This window comes from Alosa pseudoharengus, unplaced genomic scaffold (assembly GCF_046254945.1).
Source record: "Alosa pseudoharengus isolate Yale_2024_CS ecotype anadromous, Long Island Sound unplaced genomic scaffold, YU_APseudo_1.1 YU_APseudo_1.1_scf_12, whole genome shotgun sequence".
Lineage (NCBI taxonomy): Eukaryota > Metazoa > Chordata > Actinopteri > Clupeiformes > Clupeidae > Alosa > Alosa pseudoharengus.
Window position 1 is genome coordinate 25,529,284 of NW_027468587.1, and position 25,000 is coordinate 25,554,283.

At 45.2% G+C, this 25,000-nt stretch overlaps 1 protein-coding gene across 2 annotated transcripts in view; it reads right to left on the reverse strand.

Moving 5' to 3' along the window:
• cdk14 (cyclin dependent kinase 14) overlaps positions 1–25,000 on the reverse strand; it is a 166,523-nt gene that overhangs the window by 50,683 nt on the left and 90,840 nt on the right. For both annotated transcript variants that reach the window (XM_076280591.1, XM_076280593.1), the window contains 3 exons: positions 19,321–19,414; positions 6,126–6,189; positions 1,122–1,170 (listed from right to left, as the gene is read on the reverse strand). In XM_076280591.1, the coding sequence (XP_076136706.1) occupies positions 1,122–1,170; positions 6,126–6,189; positions 19,321–19,414 (207 nt within the window). The remainder of the gene's footprint in view (positions 1–1,121; positions 1,171–6,125; positions 6,190–19,320; positions 19,415–25,000) is intronic.

A 25,000-nucleotide genomic window follows, 5' to 3' on the forward strand; every position in this document is an offset into this window, starting at 1 on the left:
AACTAGAGCAAGATAAACTATTCTGGCATAGGGAGAGCAGTAGTATCAAGCAGGGGTGCGTTTCCCAAAAGCATATTTGCTAACCTGTTAGCAACTTAGTTGGTTGGCAATGGGAAACTGCATTGCAACCAACAAAGTTGCTAACTTAGTTAGCAACTATGCTTTTGGGAAACGCACCCCTGATGGGTAGATAGTGTGTGTAAAGTGCTGGCCCCTGACCCCAACCCTGTTGACCCCTGACCTTTCTGACCTTTCTCTAGGAGCTGGCACACTGCCAACATGGCGGCTCCTGACCCGTTTCTCTGGGACCCAGCCCACAGGCGCTTGTATTTCCAGACATCTCTCTCTCTCTCTTTATCTCTCTCTCTCTCTCTCTCTCTCTCTCTCTCTCTCTCTCTCTCTCTCTCTTTATCTCTCTCTGTGCGCGCTCTCTGAGGTTCTCACGGAGCCGCTGGCAGCAAGGGTCGCTCCGCTCCGGAGCCCCCAGACTGGACAAGCGGCTGCTGGAATGTGAAGTTCTTTGTGCCGCTCGCTGAGACGCCAGCGCTCCTCGTGGCATGGCCGTGCCAGGGGGGTCATGGGAAATGCGCTTCGCCAAAAAAAGCCCCCAAAGCATCAAAGTGCCCCCTGAGTCGCTCAGGCCTAAGATGTCAGTGGAGTAATTACCCTGATATGACAACACTCCAGACTATATGCCAGCCACTGGAACTGGACAACCATTTTTCTTGTCAAACTTTCCCTGAAAAGACTGCATATATGAATGGGCATAATGTACAAATTCATGGCATAGTTCTGTTTTCAATGCAACCATGAGGCTGAATACAGAGGCTTTGTTACAGATCTTTTTGTGGTACACATCACTAATACATGACACTACTGTACCACTACAACGCGTAGGCCAGTCATGTTAATGGAGTAAGACCTTCATTTGACTATTTGTAGTAACAGCTTCAGAAGACCGACCGGCATGCATTCCATGTGATGGCAGTATTTGTTCTGCCACCAGTGTCTGCATAGATGTGCATTTCTTCAGACATTGAGAGCAGATGTTTGTGAGCAAACTTATTTATAACCATACAGATAAACTAGGCACTGACTACTGATGATAACTGAGGACTTACTTGTTCCAGGCTTGTCTGAGTTTCTTGGGACTGTAGACCGTGAAGCGATCTGTGAAGAGGAGGAAGAGTCAGTGGAGACAGGAGACACACACACACCAGCACACACAGCAGCAAACAGTGCACGTAAAACACACATGGTTACACACACATACACACACACACTGATGAGGACCATCTTCATTTCTTCTTCATTTCACTTCATTTCATGTTTTTGTTATGGAAACTGCACTTAAGCACACCATGTTTGAAAACAGTCTTTAATGATAATGGCATCCATGTGTGTGTGTGTGTGTGTGTGTGTGTGTGTGTGTGTGTGTGTGTGTGTGTGTTTCCCCCTCCCTCTCTAACACTAACACTCACACACACACACACACACACACACACACACATCCCCTTGGCATCTTGGTGGTGAGCTGTGGCTGAGTTGTTCATTAGTGTGGCCACCCGCTGTGCTAATCAATACTACATCCCCTTGCCAATCCCTTCATCTGTGAACTCACTTACACACACACACACACACACACACACACACACACACACACATACTGTACACACACACACACACACACACACACACACACACACACACACACACACACACACACACACACACACACACACACAAACACCCTCTCATCAATGATCAATCAGGTGCACACACACACACACACACACACACACACACACACACACACACACACACACACACACAAACACCCTCTCATCAATGATCAATCAGGTGCACACACACACACACACACACACACACAGACATATGCTATGCCTGTCTGTCTTTAGTTTGAACGGAGGGAATATTAGTAGTCTACAAGCATACTTGGAAATATCAGCAACACACACACACACACACACACACACACACACACACACACACACACACACACACACACACACACACAGCATCTAAAGGCTACAAGTTTGAAATGCAGCCATACCATAACAAGCTACTTAAACACATATTATCTGTAAGATACACAGTCCTTGGCACTACTAATTTTGGGGTTTTGCTATTAGGACTGAAGATGAGCAGAGACCAAAAGCTGCATTTTAACTGCAGCCCATACTGCCCTCTACTGCTGAAGAGGGCACACTGCACCTTCAACCCAGTGGAAATGTGCACTGTGCTGCGCTGCTACCAGTATCACGAAAACACACCATCTCCCTAATGACTCCTCTCTCTCTCTCTCTCTCTCTCTCTCTCTCTCTGTGTGTGTGTGTGTGTGTGTGTGTGTGTGTGTGTGTGTCTGTAGGAGAAGGCTTTTGAACGCTCAGGCCTTCTAGAAGAATACAGAGCTCCAGAGTGAAGTTTACTTCAGAGACTGAGCAGAAGCTGAATATCACTTGGGACACACACACACACACACACAGAGAGAGAGAGAGAGAGAAAGGGAGAGAGGGAGAGAAAGAGAGAGAGAGGACTGTTGGACTATGGTAAAGTGACCTTGGGTGAGTGTGTGTTGTGCATGTGTGTTTGAAGGGCGAAACTCCAAGGGCCTCCTTGGAGTATTCTTTCAGCCCTCAGCAAAGCATTTCTCTCTCTCTCTCCCTCCCTCTCCCCCCTCCCTCCCTCTCTCTCCCTCTCAAGCTAGAATTGAGCATTTTTATCTCAAACCTGTGAAAAAGGTCTAAATTCCTAAGTTTGTTAGCGCTTCAACTATTCTAGAAGGTTCTTTCCATCCTCTCTGGTTAATTAGCGGCAACCGCTTTGAGAATGTCTGTGAGTGCCGGTAAGGCAGCAGAGCAGTGTTTCAGAACAAATCAAGCTTAACGGCAGCATTTTCCTGTCCATTTGATTGCATGCAAAACCATAGAGAGAGAATACAAGTTTGGCTTACAGCTCTGTAATTATGTACAGAGATAATTGCACGACTAACGACTGTGTGCTGCTGGTTTTCCTGTTGTTGTCATAGTGCAGAAAGATATCCGCTGCAGTCACATGGGCCTTTTGAAATGGTCTCGTCCAGCAGAAGGTTGTGGTCAAGTCCAAGGACTCCATGTGCCAGATGCTGCACTCATTCCCGTGCCAGTGTCCAGCTTCCAGCCACCCGGTGGTTGCTGGTATAGCCATGGGGTAGACAAGGTCACCCAAGGCCACTCCCACACACTGCTCATCATCTCAGCTTGGCCAGCAGGAGAGTGACACGCTCAGAGAGGAGCATCACTGGACAGAGCACTTGTGTTGGCTACTTCCCCAGCCTCTGCCCTGCGTCTTCTCCACTACCTCCAGTGCTGCCAAAGATGGTTCTGGTGGATCTTTAGCACTAGGGAGCAATAGACCTTCTGCTTTCTAAAGCCCAATTCACACTCGCGACAAAGCGAAACCGTTGCAGAAAGGAGTTGCAGCGGTGTGAGTTAAATGTTGCACGTCGTTGCCAGCTGTTGCAAGCCATCACAAAGCATTCACCATGTCTAGTCGCAGTTGCAAGGTTTTAGAACATTGCAGCAAGTCAAGTCAAGTCAAGTCAAGTCACGTTTATTTATAAAGCACTTTAAAAACAACAACAGCTGACCAAACTGCTGGACAGGCAAATTAGTACGACTTGATAGACAACAAAAAAGACAACAAAAAGTGAGGATAACAATATTTACAGGCAAACAAACACATAAATACATAAGACAATCAGACTGTGTTAAACGCCAGGGCATAAAAATGGGTTTTTAGGTGAGATTTAAAAACACTCAAGGAGGGAGCCAGGCATATATGTAGGGGCAGCTCGTTCCAGAGCTTTGGTGCAATCACCGCAAAAGCCCGGTCCCCTCTGCTCTTTAGCCTAGAACGAGGCATAACCAGCCGGAGTTGGTCAGCAGACCTAGAAGCCCTAGAGGATGTCTGCACCTTCAGGAGATCTGCTATGTACAGTGGGGCCAGACCATGTAAAGATTTAAAAACAAATAAAAGAACTTTAAAATGTATTCTAAAACGGACAGGGAGCCAGTGAAGGGCTGCAAGCACTGGTGTAATATGCTCACACCTTCGTGTTTTGGTTAGAAGGCGGGCTGCAGCGTTCAAGTTGAAGGCGGGACAAAGAGGAACAGCTAATGCCCACATATATGGCGTTGCAGTAATCTAGGCGGGAAGAAATAAAAGCATGAATAGCCATCTCAAAGTTTTTGAGGGATAAGAAAGGCTTAACCTTGGATAAAAGCCTTAACTGGAAGAAGCTAGATCTTACTACTGTGTTTATCTGTTTCTCCATTTTAAAATTACAGTCTAACATTACACCAAGGTTTTTTACAGTATCTTTAGTAAATGGCTCAAGGGGGCCTAAGTCACCCTGTGTGTCACAAGCAGCACTGGGCCGAAAGACTATGACCTCAGTTTTATTTTCATTAAAATTAAAAAAATGTAAAGCCCTCCAGGCTTTGATGTCCTCTAGACAAGCTAATAAAAGTTTAAAAGATTGGGGGTCGTTATGTTTCAGGGGCATGTAGATCTGTGTGTCATCCGCATAGCAGTGGAAGGAGATGTTATATTTTCTGAGGATGGATCCCAAGGGGAGCATGTATAATGAGAACAGTATAGGCCCCAGAATAGACCCTTGAGGAACACCACAAGGAAGTCGCTGGTTTATAGAATGTTGCAGCTCATCTCGTCGTGAATCTTTGGTGTGAATTGAGCTTAAGGTAACTAAGGTAGTACCATATTTATAGCCACTTTGCACTGCAGCAGTAGGCCTACTGTATTGCTATATCAGAGTTTGCGTTGCGTTATGAATACATTCTTCATATCTGGACAGCGGACCGGCAAGAAAAACTCCTAGCAGAAACCCTGATGTGTGTGTGTGTGTGTGTGTGTGTGTGTGTGTTTACGTGTGTTAGTTCTCTCAGCCCCTCTCTCCCTATCTCTCTCTCTCTCACTCTCTAGTCTCTCCTTTTTTCTCTTCCTCCCTCTGTCTCTCCCCCTCCCTTCCCCGCCCCTCTCCTTGTCCTGCTCTGCCAACACTAATCTGTGAGCCGCGTCCTCCTCCTCCTCCATCTCTGGCCTAATGAGCTCCCAGAGGGCTCCGTCTGAGTGCCACTGAGCTGGCACTCTACCCACCGCGCACAGCAGGGCACGCAGTAGAGTAGAGCAGCCAGCACCAGCCCAGTACACACACACACACACACACACACACACACACACACACACACACACACACAGACACACACACACACACACACACACACAAACACACACACACACACACACACACACACACACACACACACATACATAAACATAAACACACACACACACACACACACACACACACACACAAACAAACACACACACACACACACACACACACACACACACACACACACACATAAACACACACACACACACAAAAGAGCAGGGCGCGGGGCAGACACAACCACAGTCACCAACCCTCACACTACCAACAGGGGAGGAAAGAGAGAGAGAGAGAGAGAAGAGAGAGAGAGAGAGAGAGAGAGAGAGAGAGAGAGAGAGAGAGAGAGAGAGAGAGAGAGAGAGAGAGAGAGAGAGAGAGGGGACAATGGAAGGAGAGAGAAAGGAAAACATAAATAGAGGGAGGGAGGACAGAGAGAGAAACAAGCAAAAGCTACCACTCTTCATGTCTGTTTTGTAAGTTTTAAGATGAAACTGTAAGGACATCATCATAAAACTACCACTCTTCATGTCTGTGACATAATGGCAAAAACTCAACATTATTTCAAATGTGTCCACTAATGCCACAATGTAGATGATTCCCACACAACACAATTACCCTGAGATGATAACATGAGCAGGTCTAAAGATGATGATACATGGGGCAACTTCTTGAGCAATGTTGCTGGGCAATGTTTATAAGTATTGTGGTTCTGGCAAGTTCCCACTGATATTCACCATTTTCCCCCCTTAAGAACTTCAATCATCAATAGGCACATTTTCATGATCATCCAATCAGAACACATGGAACTGGCTCTGTGGTTGCCCAATGCATCATCACCTTAAGGCATGTTGTAAATGACTGGGCTCCTTACCTGGTTTGAAGTGAGGGAGGGAGTGCACACCTGACCAGGAGTCTTCTGAGGGAGTGCCCAGGATCTGAGCGACAATGGGGATGGAGAGATCTGGTTAGTCACATGGTGAACATACTCACATTTTTCTCTTAACGTGGGACAGTTTTTTCTACAGATGTTCAGAGGGAGCTGATAACAGATAAATCAATTTCATGGATGCATATAATGCTGGTGAATAGGAGTGAACAGGTGAACGTCAGCCACGATTTTGAGCAGTGATGCTCAATCTCTAGTTTTCTCTCTAGCTCTACTCTAAGTCTTTACTACTACAACCCCAAAACAGAAAAAGTTGGGACGTTGTGTAAAATGTGAATAAAAACAGATTGTAATAATCTGCAACTTTCTTAAACTCATATTTAGTTGCAAAAAGGACACAGACAACATATCAAATGTTGAACATGACAAATTTGACTATTTCATGGAAAATATATGTTAATTTCGAATTTGATACCAGCAACATGTTGTTATCAGGAAAACCTCTGATAACCATTGGTTATGTGCACAGTTTGATACTCAATTTAAAAACTACAGCCAGAATTGTAACAGTCAAAACAGCCAACATTGTATTGAGACATGATACAGACAATACCAACATCTTATCTGGGCCTAAAATGGAAAAAGGTCCTGTGTTTAGACCAATCAAAATTTGCCATTCTTTTTGAAAATCATGGACTCATCTGGACTAAAGAGGAGAGGGCCTATCAAATTCAAAATTAACATATATTTTCCATGAAATAGTCCAAATTTTCATTTTCAACATTTGATATATTGTCTATGTCCTTTTTGCTGATAAATATTGGTTTACGAGACTTGTATATTATCACATTCTGTATTTATTTGCATTTTACACAATGTCCCAAATTTTTCTGTTTTGGGGTTGTACTTTGGGATGGAATATTCCCATGGTTAAAATGAGTATCTCCACAAACGTTGTTATACGTATTTTGTACAACGTTTGTTAGATTTTTGTTGTGGAATACAGAACAACGTTGCTGCACAGCAGATCACCAGCAGTGTAGAAAATAGAAAGACTGAAACACTTTAACTGTCGTCAGAAAATCTGCTTGCCTGCAATCCCTTCAATCTACCACCAGAGGGGAGAAGTGCTCCATTTTACAACGGACCCTGGCCACTGCTATTTTCTCACAAACTTTTACCACTTTTACTGCTGTCACTCACAATGTGTATGTGTGTGTGTGTGTGTGTGTGTTTGTGTTTGTGTGTGTGTGTGAGCAACAGGCAATGTTGGTGTTAATGCATATTTGATGTGCTAACTGTGGGGAAATGGCCTGACTATGGCCACACACAAATCTGTATTAACCCTTAATGCAATACAGTAATTCATAAAGTACACTACTCCACACACACACACACAGACACACACACACACACACACACACATACACACACACATACACACAGGAGGATGTTCTTACTTCTGTTGTATACTCAAATGCCATTACAGTATGTTTCTGCTCTTGTAATGGTAGCCAGCACAGTAGCAGTGCAGTAAATAAATAGACCTGCCTCCAGATGCCTATCAGAGGTGCTAGCGCCAGGTGCTAGCACCCATCCGTGCTAGTACGCCCACCTTCCAGCTCGAGATGCTGCAAGTTTGTGTATTGGAGCCTGGGAAGGTGGAGGTGAACAGCATAGTCCAACCCAACACAGCGTACACTCTGTTTTGCATAATGGCTATTACTAGCATGAAAAACCTGCCGTGACATCACAGTGTCTTGGTGTGCGCGCGTGTGTGTGTGTGTGTGTGTGTGTGTGTGTGTGTGTGTGTGTGTGTGGCATGTTCATGACTGTTGATAAATGTGTGTATGAGTGTGTGTGCTGAGATCGTCGCAGTGGTTTGTCCGAGAGCCCAATCCCTGCCTGCCTGCCTGCGCTGCGCGGAGCTGCCCCTAACAGTGCTTCCCTCAGGAGCCCTAAACGCCACCTGGGGCTCAGGAATCAGCACAGAAATCACAGCAGAGCGGGAAAAAAACCCTCACAATATGGGGCTTACTCTCCCTCTCAGACACAGCATTCTTCCCCTAATCAATCTGTATCTGCCTCTCCCTCTCTCTCTGCTACTCTCTCTTGCAGTCACATCCTTCTCCTAATCAAACTTCCTCTCTCTCACACACACAAACACACAGTTTCTCTAGACACAAACACACAGTTTCTTCAGACTTGTAACCGGAGGGTTGCCGGTTTTTAACCCCGACCAGTAGGAACGGCTGAAGTGCCCTTGAGCAAGGCACCTAACCCCTCACTGCTCCCCGAGCGCCGCTGTTGTTCCAGGCAGCTCACTGCGCCGGGATTAGTGTGTGCTTCACCTCACTGTGTGTTCACTGTGTGCTGAGTGTGTTTCACTAATTCACGGATTGGGATAAATGCAGAGACCAAATTTCCCTCACGGGATCAAAAGAGTATACTGTATATACTTATACTTAGTTCTGTCTCTCTCTGTCTCCTACTTTCTCTCTTCCTCACTATTTCACTGTCAAGTTCTCATTCTCATTCTCCACCTACCTCCATCTCTCTCTCTTTCTGCATCCCATTTCCATCTCTCTCTCCATCTCTCTCTCTGCTTCCTCCTTGTCTTTCTCTCCCTCTCTATAATGGAGTGCATCCATAAAACAGCAGACAGGTCATCTTGAATAAGCTCTTCTTAGAAACCAACCCCATCTGGGTGGTGCTGTCTCTGCCACTGATCCTGAGCCTGTGGTCGGCTTCAAGGCCCCGTCCACACGACAACGAAAGGTTTTGAAAACAATAAAAAAAAAAATCAGTTAACCACGATGAGAGCTCTGAGGTGAGTTCGGCTAACCATGAGGAGATATTTGAATGAGACTGCTGTGAGCAGTAATAAGGTAATTAGGTGGAGTGTCAGATCTAACCCTGAGTATAACAGGGGACGATCACTTTAATGTAGCGGCAGAGTTTATGACCATGACTTATTTAACACATTAATGGCTGGAATATAGACCCTCAACGTGGCATCCATGTTGAAAATGTCTTGTTGAAAATGAAAAGTTGACTTAATTTTGAGATTTTTGCTTCATGCATGCCACTAGTGAACATACTATGCCAGTAGAGAACTACTTTAGGAATCCGCTACTTGGTCAGATTATAGATCATATAAGTTTTCTGTTTGTGAACTGAGCCACATTTCCTGAACTGTGATGTTCATCTTGTCACATCATGTGTGTGCATATGAATGTGTGTACACTACCCCCGGATGGGTAAAATGCAGAGAGCAAATTTTCTACAGGTCTTTCCTACAAGACTAATAAAGTATAACTTAACTTAACTTGTCTCCTTTTTCCACTATTTTAGTAAGCTTCATTTAAAAAAAAATAAAATAAATAAAAATCTGCACATTGAAGAGTACAGAGGATGGACTCAATGGTCAAACCACTTTTTTGCTTACTTATTTGAACTCTTCAGTTAAATATTTTTTTTGGTGAAAAGAAAGAAGCCTAGAGTGAGTCTCCTAACATGATTTCTGAAGCACTCCAGCACAGCAGACAACATCTGGTTCAAGCATTTCAATGCTGCAACTGCAATAAGCCAATAAACCCAGACATAAGCTGCCATACTTCCGCTCAGATGATTTCAAGTGACCCAGCAGACTTTGCACGAGGGCAGCCTGCCCTAAAACAACTACACTGACGCTCTGCAGTTAGCCCAGTAAGCTACACAAATGCAGAGGGTGTGCATGTTCTGTTTTGCAAAAAACACTGAGGGCCAGATGTACTAACGCTTTTGCGCCCACTTCAGGCGTATTCGTTTCGCAACATGCGTGTAAAATCATTGCGAGGTATGTACAAACAGGCCGCACTGAGGTAAAGCCGCAGACTGCCTGTCGCAGGAGCTGAAAATGGCAAACTGCGCTTTTCCGTGTCATGCATATGCATTCATGGGAGGATCCGGAGGAAAATGGGAGTTTACCGTGAAGAAATGGGAGGAGAAGCGTAAGAGCACCTAATTATGTATTATGTAAATTATGCAAAAACTGCCCGTGAAAGCGCACGTTTATTCTGCGCCTAAATATCTCCGCCTTGTAAAAGCAGGTGTTAATCCAAATTGTTGCAAAGACAACAGAATCAATATTTAGAGCACCAGTTTTGCATCTTTGTACGCTTACTATATCAAAAGCAACCTTAACTTTTGTTGGCCTTTCGAATGTCTTACTTTCACTTTCACGTCATCCACTTAAACTTTCCTACTTAGATTAGACCTAGATTTGACCAATCTTCCATAGCCTACGTGCACAAGTAGTTTGAGTAGAACTACTGATCTTCATTATCTCCCTGCTTGTTGACATCTTATCATGTATGGTATTACTGTATTTCATGATCGCTAAACATTTGATTTTTTTTAATGTTGTCATCAGTTAACTTCATTCAACTGCGCTTGTATGTAGGCTATGCCATTCAGTTGTGAACGTTTGTAAATTGTGGTGGGGGGGGGGGAGAAAGGTGTAGATTACCCGATGAAGGGAAAGTTTGACAAATATCACGTATGACAGCGTTCACTATCTGCGGTTTGTACGTACACCTGGCCCTGAGTCTATTATGACTGTGTGTGGCATTTTCTGAGTGGCCCAAAAAAACATTCATTACAATCATTCATTTTCATCATACACCCCAACACCAAGCTAAACAGGTCCTTGAGCATCCTAGCAGTAACAGGGACATTTGGGAATGGGAATATGGTGGGAAGGTAGGAATGTGTGTGTGAGTGTGTGTGTGTGTTTATGTGTGTGTGTGTATGTGTGTGTGTGTGTGTGTGTGTGTGTGTGTGTGTGTGTGTGTGTGTGTGTGTGTGTGTGTGTGTGTGTGTGTGTGTGTGTGAGAGAGAGAAAGAGTGTAGCATAAAAGGGTGTTTGTAGATACCAATCTGTTTGCTAGGCTGAGAACAGTCCTCTACATTATTGATGGGAGAGTTTAATGCTCTTTGAAGTGAGAGAGCAATGGGTGGAGCAAAATACAGGAACGATCAGGGTGCAGACACAAACACAGACACACACACACACACACAGAGAGAGAGAGAGAAAGAGAGAGAGAGAGAAGCAGATGAGTGCAGCAGGGGTGAAGAGAGAAAGAGAGTGCTGCAGTATGAGTGAGTTGTGTTTTGCATTTCACTTGTTTATTACAAAACATTACTCGGCACTGTCCTCACCTGGAAGAGTATGAACGTGCGTGTGTGTGTGTGTGTGTGTGTGTGTGTGTGTGTGTGACTGTGGAAGAATGTTGCTAAAAATCTGCCCAATAACAAAGGATGATATACGGTCAAAGCAAGGTATACGGTCAAGGCATCTGTAGACATATCCATCAGCCTGGACACACTCTATCTCCTCTCCACCCACAACCTCTCTCTCTCTCTCTCTCTCTCTCTCTTTCTCTCTCTCTGTTATTTGAGGCCTCGTCAGACTTCCCCAGGGGAAACACTGTTGTGCTTGGTGGTGACACCAGCTGCACATTAGATCATGTCTTGGACCCCAAACTGCTCCCAATGTGCTGGTTGGTGCCTTGCATGGCAGCCTCCTCCATCGGTGAATGGGTGAGTGTTAGATATTAATCTGCATGTGTGAGTGAATGGGTGAATGTTAGGTATTACTCTGCATGTGTGAGTGAATGGGTGAATGTTAGGTATTACTCTGCATGTGTGAGTGAATGGGAGAATGTTAGGTATTACTCTGCATGCGTGAGTGAATGGGTGAATGTTAGGTATTACTCTGCATGTGTGAGTGAATGGGTGAATGTTAGGTATTACTCTGCATGTGTGAGTGAATGGGTGAATGTTAGGTATTACTCTGCATGTGTGAGTGAATGGGTGAATGTTAGGTATTACTCTGCAAAGCACTCTCAGTGCCCGGAGGAGTACAACAGTCCTACATAAACGCAGCTCAGTGTAATGAGAACAGTGTTGTCCAAGTTGGGATTGCTGTGTTCATATCTTGTGGTAGAGTACACGCAAGCAAACTGAAAATGAGGCTCAGTTCAATGTAGTGTTTCTAATCCTGTGTTCTTTTCATGAGGTTTTAAACAAAGGGTTTTAAAAGTTAAAGTCTCTCTCTCTCTCTCTCTCTCTCTCTCACTCTTTCGACAGAAAAGAACTGTAGCATGTGTGTGAAGTTAGGGGTCATGGCCGAGGTCTTCGCCTGCTCCCTCTCCCCAGCCTATCCAAACAGGCCCACCCAGGACGCCTCATTAAGGGGTCCCCGCTGGATCTGGAGGCCGGATTTAACCTGGGTGACAGAGGGATGTCTGGAGCCCTGGGCCCTGAGCTACAGCGGGGTTAAGCAAGGTCACTGTGGCCCTCTGAGAGGGGTCAGAGTGGAGGGCGGTGGAGTGGAGAGGGGTTTGTGGACGGTCTCTCTCCAGGCCCTGAGCTAGACAGAGAGAGACATGTCAGATGAGATTGGGGCTCATGTGTACAGAGCCATGGGATCAACAATCGGGCACAGAGGAATCCACGCAAGCCAGCGAATCTGCCAGCCCTGATAAAATAACACTACTAACACTATCAAAAGATTTGGTGTAGACAGAAATTATATTTCATTCACCCTTTAAGGTGTCTGTCTACACCCCAAAAGATGGGGTGTAGACAGAAATTATATTTCATTCACCCTTTAAGGCAGTGTTTCTCAAACTTTTTCAGTTGTGTTCATATGAGGATTCATATGATTTAAATTGGCGTAGCTTACATAATTGCAGAACTGCTTGGACTTTGAGAAACACTGCTTTAGGGGGCAGTATACTACAGTGCAAAACATAACATTTCCTTGCACTACACTGCAACAGCTTAGTATCTAGTGTGTAAGGGTTGTGTAAAAGAGCATGTACACATGTTTAGTTTCTTGTTTTTAAATTAGTTAGACAGCCAATGCCCACAGTCTGTGTGACTGTTTTAGTATTGTGTGTGTGTGTGTGTGTGTGTGTGTGTGTGTGTGTGTGTGTGTGTGTGTGTGTGTGTGTGTGTGTGTGTGTGTGTGTGTGTGTGTGTGTGTGTGTGTGTGTATGTGTATGTGTGCTTTTGAGATAGAGACAAGTTATTATGGATTGTTGAGGCTCATGTGTTAAACACCCAGCTCAGATGAATATGTCCCGGCTGGATGAGGGCATAAGCACTTGGATTAGACAGAAACCAGACCTGCATTCCTCAGGTCAGACACACACAATCCCCACAGACCAACAGATGAGACTGCCATTACTATGACAAACAGCCAGCCACACACAAAGCCAAGCTCTCTCTCTTTCTCTCTCTCACACACACAAACACATATAGATATGCAGACACACATAGATATGCAGACACACACACACACTCACACACACACAGATTTGCAGACACACACAGATACACCCCCCCCAACACACACACACACACACACACACACACAAACAAGTGCCTACACAATATCAATGTAGCAACACACCATAGCAAATTTTAAAATGTGTATGGCTAAATAAATTGGATGCATATGTATGTAAACACGCCAAATTACCCAGAGATTGGTAGCGAAACAGCTATGACAAGCCAATCAGCCAGCTGGCAGCATGGACAGACATTTACAATCTAACGCTAATGCATGGAGAACACCTCACTTCTTATCTATGCTACATTCAAATGAGAGTACACATCACATCACATCACATCTCTCTCTCTCTCTCTCTCTCATACACACACACACACACACACACACACACACACGTAGCCCCATTTTCTGCCAGACAAGCTGTCCATATTCATAGGCTGTGTGCTGGGCAGGTAATCTTCTCTACCTGACAGGTAGTTTACGGGAGCGAGTCTTTCCTGCCTGCTCCCAAACAACGTTAATGCAGAGAGACAGCGCAAACCTGTATATAACCTGTATATAGCCGCCCACCCAACCTCTCATCCAATTCCACACACACACACACACACACACACACACACACACACACACACACACACACACACACACACACACACACACACACACACACACACACACAAATGCATGCATACATATACACACAGAAACATACACAAATCCATACAAACATATATGAATAATTCATACACAAAAAATGGAGCACAAATGGCCCAGGGCAGAGTGTTCATTCTTGATATTTTTGACACACCATTTTTACTCTCCCGTCATGAGCGGATTCCTCCCACATACATACACTCGCTAAAGCCAAGGACACATGACATGGCTGTCTGACGTGAGAGTAGACTATAATGTCCTAGTGCTGTGATTGGATCTGACAGCAGGTGGAATGTAAACATGGAAGTGAGAGGGACAGTGCATTTAATTGCATTATGGACCGGAGTTCACCTAAGGTTTATAGCCTCCAGGCAATCAGCACTATAGAAACGTAACACACATACCCTTCTCACTATCCTCTCTAACCAACACATCTAAGCAGACCTTTGCAGGAAGCAGGACAGCCACACACACACACACACACTAGAGATGCGCGGATGGGCTATTATTTCAACCGTAACTGCATAGCAAAACTTATCATCCATCCGCCATCTATCCGCACCAACGTTTTTTGACCAATTTTCAAACACGTCTGTAACCGTGAACCGTGCATCTCTAACACACACACACCCACACCAGTGTTGCGCGGTCTGCCCGAAATTAAGCGGTTGCCCGCGGATGACCGCGGTCACCCGCGGTTATGAGTCATAAACAAAATATTTTAATGATATTCGGGTCATTTGCGGACGGGTCAGTTAAAATTAATTAAATATATATTTTCTACAAATAGGCCTACTTAGAAAATCACGAGAAGGCTAGCATCAATACAGTAAAGCATCAATACAGTAAAGTCAACAGTAAAGAAGCTGAAGACGCGAGTTAAAATAATAAAGACACCCCTTCAGGGAAAGCGATATAGGCTATGGGAAATATTGGGAAAAGTTCTTAAAGAAGATGACAGTAGTACAAGTTATGGGCTATAGGCCTACTTCTTGCGAAGCCATTTAAAAGTATGACAGCCAAAACGGGCAGCCTGCAGGAATAAATGTTATGGCACAGACTACACAGCCATATCTACCGGTATGTAGGCTAGGTTCGCGCATGCATAAAAGTTACCTTAGTTCGTTGTGTTTGTGACTTTAAACAGTGGATGTGCTTTAGTAAAGCTTTGTGCTTCATTCAGCATTATAAACCAGTTCTTACGCTAACGTTTTGACCAGCAATGTATCTCTCTTGCCTACCTTGCTCACATTTCTGTTTTCGAAAGAAAGATGTATGTAAGATGTCCATGGCCTTCAAATCTTAGTGTTTTAATCCTTGGTGGTTGCGTGCGTGCTTGCGCTCTTATTCTCATTCTCTCTCCTGCGCAAATGTCCTGCATGCCTGCGTGTAGTTCTACTGCATAAAGTTTCGCAAATAAATTAGTTTGATTTACAGAAATGGCCTATACTGTCACACTGCATGCAGGGTAGGCCTATAACCAAAAGCACACCTTTTGTAAATAAGCGGGTCGGATCGCCGGTCGGGTATAATTTTGTCCTAATTAATATTCGCGGTCCGAGTTGCGGTCGGGTTGATTAAAATATCGGGCGACCGCGGGCCGCTTGTGACCAAACCCGCGCAACACTGACCCACACACACACACACACACACACACACACACACACACATACACACGTATTATGGAAGGGAAGGGATGCCACACACACGCATTATGGAAGGGAAGCGAGAGAGCTAAGAAAGTAAAAAGAGACTTGACAAGGTTTCCAAGGGTCTGGAGATATTAGAAAAGACAACAGTATCCATTTACAACAGTGGGGTTCAGAGAGATTGTGTGGGTAATTGAGTGTGCGATGTGTGTGAGCCTGAGTGTGCGTGTGTGTGTGTGTGTGTGTGTGTGTGTGTGTGTGTGTGTGTGTGTGTGTGTGTGCATGTGCAAAGAGGTGGGTGGGAGGCTATTTCCTCTCTCTATCTTTCTCTGTCTCACACACACACACACACACACACACACACACACACACACACACACACACACACACTGTCAAAACCCCGCTGCCGCACTGTGTGAGCCATCATTAAGCCCATGTGCGATTAACCTTGGATTGCAGGGATTTCTGGGTAGGGTAAAGCTTCCAGAAAGTTCTATTTAAGAAACAGTAACTTCACTTCAAGACTTTGAATCTGACCTTAGGAAAATCTACCCCTCACCCCCTCCTCACAAAAATCCATAGGATGCCACACTACACTGGCACTATTTCTAAAATACCAAACTGTCTGGCTCCAGGCAGCTTCTTGAGTACATCAGCTCTTGCATCAGCCCTAAGGTCAAATTATGATGCCTCTACTTACTTGCCTTCGTCTTTGAGCCCCGTGGCCTTTTCCAAAGTGGTGCAATTAACTATCCTTTATTGACACTGCCCTTCATGCAGACCACTTCTAGGTTGGGCATCGTGGCAGCAGGATTAGCGAACAGCACATGCACACACACACACAGACGCATGCAAACGCACACGCACACACACGCACAGACGCACGCAAACACACATGCACACACACACACACACACACACACACACACACACACACACACACAGGCGCCTACACACGCACAAGCACATGCACGCGCACAGACGCAGACACACACAGACACACACACACGCAGACGGACACACGGATGCATACACAAATCCCAGATGAAGAGATACCGCCCCGAAATGACAGAGAGGAAAAACACAAAAACCTTCTAGTTGATATGCAGAGGTCAGCTCTGGAAGCCAAGGCCGGAACATTGCAAAGTTCAGACTATTTCCACATTCTGCTTTAATTGCCTATTTATTCATGAAAGCATGAACCCTCAGAGCTGAACCTTGAACCTTTATTCAGCTAATAAGTGCTTTACCACTCTAACATTAATCTATAATTGGTATCACTTTTTATATATTACAAAGGCAACTGTAGCTAATTTAGCCTTTATTGCAATAGAAACTATAATCCCATTCACTTTAGAGACCGCAAAAAATGGTCTAAGCAAGATCTCTTTCATGCTCCAAGAGGTAAGGAACTTGATGGTGCTACAACTATCCATATTAAAACATGGGATTCAAACCAAACAAGTACTTGCAAATGAGCTAATCCTGCCTGGCCAGAGACGATGTGCTTACTCCGGCGCTATAAGGACAAAGAGGTGTTAGCATCCCCCCATTAGCATGGATATTCAGCCGAGCTCCCGCTCCACATGGGGAGGATGCTTTAGCCTGGTGAGGGGTAGAGTCGGGTGGGTGAGCAAAACTGGACAGGGAAGGAGTGTGCTGGGGCTGAAAGATAGAGTGCAGTCCTCCATCTAACACCCATGCGCTCTATCTCTCTGTCTCTATCTCTCTCTCTCTCTCTCTCTCTCTCTGTCTCTATCTCTCTGTCTCTATCTCTCTCTCTCTCTCTCTCTGTCTCTATCTCTCTCTCTCTCTCTCTCTAACACTCTCCCTCTTCGTCTGCCTCTTTCTCTCTCATATATAATGAGGCAAAACATCCACACACTCAAATCTGTCCAAATATCTCTCAGACACATTATACAGACACACACACACACACACACACACACACACACACACACACACACACACACACACGCGCACACACACACACACACACACACACACACACACACACACACATTCATCCAAAGGTCAATGCGCTGGCATCAAACTTGCATGCAGATGCTCCAGATCCCTAGAAGGTCAGCTCTCTTTCTCTATCCTTTTCTATCTCTCCTTTCAATTCAATTCAATTCAATTCAATTCAATTCAATTCAATTCAATTCAATTCAATTCAATTCAATTCAATGTGCTTTATTGGCATGACTGTTCAAGTTACAATATTGCCAAAGCATTACAAAAAAAAAACATGGAATAATCAAAACAGGAGACAATAATAATAATTATACTGATACAAAAACAATAATAAGATGATAATGTAAATTCTCTCTCTCATTCTTTATGTTCCTTTTCTTTTCTTCCACAGTCCCTGTTGAGTCCCTGCTGAATCCTACTCTCTGCTTGACCTTTTCATCTCCCTAGACTCTATACCCTTTCAAAAATCCTTCACCTATTTCCTGCGCTTCCACTCTCTCTCCCCAAACACACACACACACACACACACACACACACACACACACACACACACACACACACACACACACACACACACACACACACACACACACACACACACACTCTCAAACTCCTCTTCACACTTTCCTCTAGTTCCTCATTTTGATATATTCTGGCTTTATCTTTTTGTCCTTGGGGACTTGCCATAGGTGATGCTCTCAGCAGATATCACAGCCTCCTAGGTGTTGATAAAAAGCAACTGAAGCAGTAGGTGCCCTTCTGCCTCACCCTCAGTGTCTGTGTGTGTGTGTGTGTGTGTGTCTGTCTGTCTGTACATGTGTGTGTGTGTGTGTGTGTGTGTGTGTGTGTGTGTGTGTGTGTGTGTGTGCGCCCACCTCTCTTCTCACCTCATCTGTTAACATATTTACCCACTGACCTCCATGTCCTACAGGCATCTCCCTGCGACGCCCCCCCCCCCCCCCCCCCGCCATCTCTGTAATTGTCTGTATGAATTATTTACCTGGGCCGGGAGATGGATATGAATTCATCATGCCCATTGCCCATCCACCGTGCACACTCTTAATTATCAAACGCTGTGGAATTATGGGAAATGACAGGGAAGGGGGGTGATTATGGGATTCTTGAGACACACCAAAGGCATATCCCTCTTCAAATATTCATGTCTGGACACAGAGCCTGTAGGTGAGGCTGTTACACATAACCCATTTTCAGCCATCCTCTCTCTCTCTGTGGTATGTTAACACCACTCTGTTAAAATACTAATGTGCTCTGCTTTTGCACTGTGTTGAGAGCATGTCTTATTCACTTAAGGTCACCTTCAAATGGCAGAGGTTAATGTGCCCTTGTTTGAGGTTCATTCGTTCAAAGAGACATTCTAAAGGCATGCTAAGTTAAGTCATATTTTCCATGAAGCTAGTGAAGTTGTGTTGATCCTACGCAGGGAAACTATTTTGGAATTATTTTTCTTTTTTCTGAAGTATCATGGGCAATGAGGGGGAGGGAGTGGAAGATGTCTAAAGTCAGCAAATGTCCCAGGGTTCCAGAAGTAAACACTCACCAGGAATATCCTCTCCAGCTGGTCCTGAATGTCCTTCATGCCCGGGAACGCCGCCACGCCCTGGATCATCTCCACAAAGATGCACCCGACGCCCCTGGAAAAGAGACACAATGCAGGGAATCTCCATAAGAGTTGTTGGAGGCTGCTGATTCTAACCCTACATCTTTACACAGAGGCGCTGCACCCACTAACTTTGGTGGTGAATACTGTTTATCATACAGATCAAGAAGCAGTGAGAGGTGAAATTCAGTACATTCAGGTACACTATGCAAGATTTTCATCTTAAAGCGATATTACGCGATTTCTAAGTGATTTTTTGGCACATGCAGCAAACATCATCTCACCATCCGCTAGCTGCCTGTGCCCACAATACACTGTAAAAAAATGCGATCTCTGTGGACAGCCCAGGCTCCAAAAAACGGCAGCAAAAAACGACCAGGTCCAGCCTGGACCATAAAAAAATAACAAACTGTTCCAGCCAATTGCAGACAAGATGTGTGTTTAGGAGAGTTTCCATTGCACGGGAGGGATGGGGGGGGGGGGTAGTAGTGCTAGCTCTCTGTTTTGTTACATACAACTTCAAGAATAGTCGACCCGAAGACATCTCACGAGAATCGTGAAACATTACCTTGTCAGTTGATATAGGAGATAGATTTTGCCTGTTGTTAATCCTTCACGTCCACAACAAAAGCATTTTCATTGTGTACAGGGGGAACAAGCCACGAGAAGTAGGCTATTTACATCGGCAGAGTAAAATAGAAATATATCACGACTCTAGGGGGAGCACTACAGTCACCAAACATACCTGAAACTATAGTATACCTTTTAAGTTGGGCCCCTTTCAGGATTCTGTCCAACAGTAATGACACATTTCTGGGCCACCATTTTTATTTTTCTACGGGCGCAAGGTCTTTCTCCCCCCTGCACTGTGGAGGCCCACATGAGGCCTTAAAAAGCAGGAGAGAGCAGGGGTTGTGTCTGCTTCACAACGCATATCAAATCTCAGCCGTCTAAAAACCAACCTCGTCTTCACCCAGCCTGGTTTGTATGTGCGAAAGGTCAGGGGTGTTTTACAAAATGAAAATCACTTTTGAGAAATTCCTTAAAAACAAGTTTGTGACATCTTGTGTTTATCTATTTATTTACCGTAGACAATGTATGTTAGGGATTTAGATGCCTCATTTTCTACTTTGCTCTGTGCTCCTCAATCCCACTTGAGAGAGAAACTGTCATTGCAAAGTCACAGAGGCTAGACACAGAATAAATAAGAAAGAGACACAGAGGAAAAACAGAGAAATAGATGGAGGTTGAACAAGTGATACACCAGAGGATAAGGATGGAAAAAAAGAAAAACGAATCAGAAAATGAGAGCGCTGAAACAAAGGATGAGATGGGTTCTGGGGAAAACGAGTGAGGCGGATTGGACTGGGGACGGAGATGGATGGAAGGAGGGAGGGATGGATGGATGGATAGATAGATGGATGGAGGAAGAGTGATGTGGAGGAGTGGGCAGCGCTGGTGTGTTTAAGCGGCTGTCGGGGCCCATTTGTCAGGCTGCTATTGTTTCCCGACACATTCGCTTTCTGGGCCAGTGCTCACTGGCTGCTGCACCCTGGGTGACTGGGTGAGAGGGACCAGGCAGGAACACACACACACACACACACACACACACACACACACACACACACACACACACACACACACACACACACACACACACAGACACAATCAGGAACACAAACCCCACACATACAGGCACATACACACACACACACACACACACACATACACAATCATGCACACACACACACATACACACACACTCTCAAGCACACACACACACAACTAAACTAATGCAGATCGAGCAGCAGGACCATCCAATTTTCCCCTAAAAACCACCAGCTGGAACACACACAGGCACACAACCCCCTACCACACACACACACACACGTGCGCACACACAGCACATGTGCCTGTCCAATGCCCTAGACCCGCCATCCGTCTCCATGACTAATCCAGCAGCCATGGCGGGCGCTGGGCTCGTCGCTCTCCTCTCTGCAGGCTCCAAACGCCACACGCTGCCACTGGACTGTGACCGCCTCTTCTCAGCATCCCTGACTTCACGCCTCTCTGTCTGTCTGCCCCCCCCACACACACACCACGATCCCTTGCCAGCGCATCTGACATGCCACCCTGACGGAGACAGGAGGGCTGGGATAAGAGGCCACACATGAGCGCCTTCATTCGTCAGCTTAGCACACCCTTAGTGTTAGCGTTAGGCTAAGTCACCCTGACATGGCTGTCAGTGGAGTAGTAAAAGGGAGAACGTTACGTAGCTGACGCTACACCAATTTAGCACCCGATAAAAGGAAACGCTGCCAAGCTAATCCTGCTACGGGCCGGTGGAATGGAGTAACACACACAATGAGCAAATACAAGACTATCAAAAAAGACTATCAAACAGCTTCAAATGATACAAAATGCAACGGCTAGGGTTCTCACGAAAAAATGTGTTTTTTATGTGGTTTAATTATTACTTTTTAAACACTTTTAAACTATTGCCTTTTTATGAGTTTATATACTATTACCTTACCTTTTTTTATTCTTTAATTTTTAAACTATTATTTGACTATTGCCCTTTGATGCTTGTATTATTCCTTTTTGCTTGTATTTATATAAAGCACAATGAATGACCTCTGTGTATGAAACACACTGACCGTGACTTTCATTCGAGCCATTTCCTCTATGAATGCTAGGAACTGTCATCTGCTAGCTAGAAGTGTTGATTTGGCTCTATTGTGATGTGCGCGTTGGCTGTCTGATGTGGTCCAGTCCGGTGCTGGACTGTAATGGGGCAGTAATGGGGGAGGCCGTGAGTGGTGTGGGCAGCCCAGAGGTCCTGCCGTGTGTCCCAGCGGGAGTGTTGTCTGATCTGCCTGATGCTTTCAGTGGTGTGGAAAAAAGCCCTCTGTTCTCGCCCACCTGCTCCCCATGTCCCCCTCTCAGATCTCCTTTCTCTCTCCCTCTCTCTCTCTTTCTCTCTCTCAGTTCTCCTGTCTCTCTCCCTCTCTCTCTCTTTGTCTCTCTCAGTTCTCCTTTCTCTCTCCCTCTCTCTCTCTTTCTCTCTCTCAGTTCTCCTGTCTCTCTCTCTCTCAGTTCTCCTGTCTCTCTCCCTCTCTCTCTCTTTCTCTCTCTCAGTTCTCCTGTCTCTCTCTCTCTCAGTTCTCCTTTCTCTCTCCCTCTCTCTCTCTTTCTCTCTCTCAGTTCTCCTGTCTCTCTCCCTCTCTCTCTCTTTCTCTCTCTCAGTTCTCCTGTCTCTCTCTCTCTCAGTTCACCTGTCTCTCTCCCTCTCTCTCTCTTTCTCTCTCTCAGTTCTCCTGTCTCTCTCTCTCTCAGTTCTCCTTTCTCTCTCCCTCTCTCTCTCTTTCTCTCTCTCAGTTCTCCTGTCTCTCTCTCTCTCAGATCTCCTCTCACTCTCTCAGATCTCCTGTCTCTCTCTCTCTCCCTTGCTCTCTCAAATCTCTTCTCTCTCTCTCTCTCTCTCAAATCTCCTCTCTCTCAGATATCCTGTCTCTCTCTCCCTCGCTCTCTCAGATCTCCTGTCTCTCTCTCTTGTTCTCTCTTTTCTTCCCCCTATTACTCTGCTGTCTATGTCCATCTCTCACTGCTTATCTCTTTTTCATCTCTACGTTTTCTCTTTCCCTTCCTCTCTTCTCTGTTCTCTCTCCCTCTTTCCTCCCTCTCTCTCTCTCTCCCTCTCTCTCTTCTCTGCATCTCCCCTGCTGTTCGTTAATGGCCCACAGTGGGCTGCAGCTGGGGTCCACGTTGTGGGGCGTCCCTGTGGACTGCCTGTGCCTGGAGATCGACACAGTCACGGCTCATTTCCCTGGCTTGCTGGACTCTCTCTCTCTCTCTCTCTCTCTCTCTATCACACACACACACACACACACACACACACACACACACACACACACACACACACACACACACACACACACACTCCCTTTCACTCTCTCACCCACTCTGTCCCCCATCAGACATCTTGGTCATATTCTGACCATTCACTAACTATAAAAGCCCAGATAATGATGAATGTCCATGCTTGTGCACTCTTTTCTTCCTGGGCGGACAGCGCTGAGCACTTCTCTGAATCATAATTGGGTAGAATATGTGCTCTGTCTGGGCATTTGATTTCCTGGAAGGGGGATCTGTGTCACAGTGATATTTTTGTGACATTTGAGTGACATTTCAACCACTTTCAACACAGACATCCCAGAGACCAGGGCCAAATGTCAGGTGACTAAGGCTGTATAGGTGTTGGTGTGTGCGCAAGTGTCTCTTGGAATACATGTGTGGATAGTGGGTGGGTGAGTATATGTGAATGTGTATATGTGAGTATATGTGAATGTGTATGTGTGTGTGTGTGTGTGTGTGTGTGTGTGTGTGTGTGTGTGTGTGTGTGTGTGTGAGAGAGAGAGAGAGAGAGAGAGAGAGAGAGAGAGAGAGAGAGAGAGAGAGAGAGAGAGAGAGAGAGAGAGAGATGCATTTACAGATACTGTAGCTGATTGTATAAAAAGCTTGTGTGGTTGTGCGAATAGTTATAGACCTGAAGACAGATAGGGTTTCAATAAAAGTGTAACAACTCGGGAGACGAGCAGTTGGACCAAAACAAATCCAAATCTGTTACGGCTCAGCCTCTGCTGTGACACAAAGACCATGGTGGTCAGTCAGAGTGCACAGGCCTGGACTACAAGTGAAACATGAAGACCAAAACAAAGCAATCTTAGGTAAAGAGAAAAACAAACTGCAAGCAGGGGTCGGACCTGGTGACCTTGTCCAAAAACAGACTGGACAAAAGAGCAGCACAACAGAATAAAATGAGAAAAAAACAGTGGAGTGTAACGCAGCTCTGTCAGATTTAACGCATGAGCCACTTAGACTTCAAATTGCACTGATTGCAAACCCAACAAACCTCAGAGCATAGTATCTCACACACAACAGAAACATATGTATGTGCCACAGGTTTAATAAGGTCTATGTAACAAGCAAAGCGGAGAAGCTGCTTTTATCCACTATGCACCGAAGCTATGGAACAACCAGCTTCTGTAGGTTGTGGGTCATGTGTTACTAAGATAGTATTATCATGTATTGTAGCCAATTGATGCTGGCTGTTTGCAATACATAGGTAGCTGTCTATCATGACATTAACTAATCCAAATTAATGGACGTTTTGCTGATTATCACATTGCTGTGACCATCACTATACCTGTAGATGGCACTAATGACCTCCCACAAGAGAGAAGTGTGTGTTTGTGTGTGTGTGTGTGTGTGTGTGTGTGTGTGTGTGTGTGTGTGTGTGTGTGGTTGTTTGAGTGCATGTGTGTATGTGCGTGCGTGACTAGTTTGCTCACGTAGAGGGAGCAAGCCTGTTTTCTTTGGCTGGGAGTGTAATCAGTGTCGATCTGCGCAGAGTCTGTGAAAGTGCCTCTCAATCAGGGTCGAAAACACTCTGCACACTTGACTGACCTCTTACACCCGTGCACTCGCACACAGAAAGCAAGGGACACAGTGATAGAGAAGGACTGAGAGTGAGGCAGCGAGGGACACAAACACAGAGAAGGACTGAGAGCAAGAAAGAAAAGGACAGAGAGATAAAGAAGGACTGAGAGTGAGAAAGCGA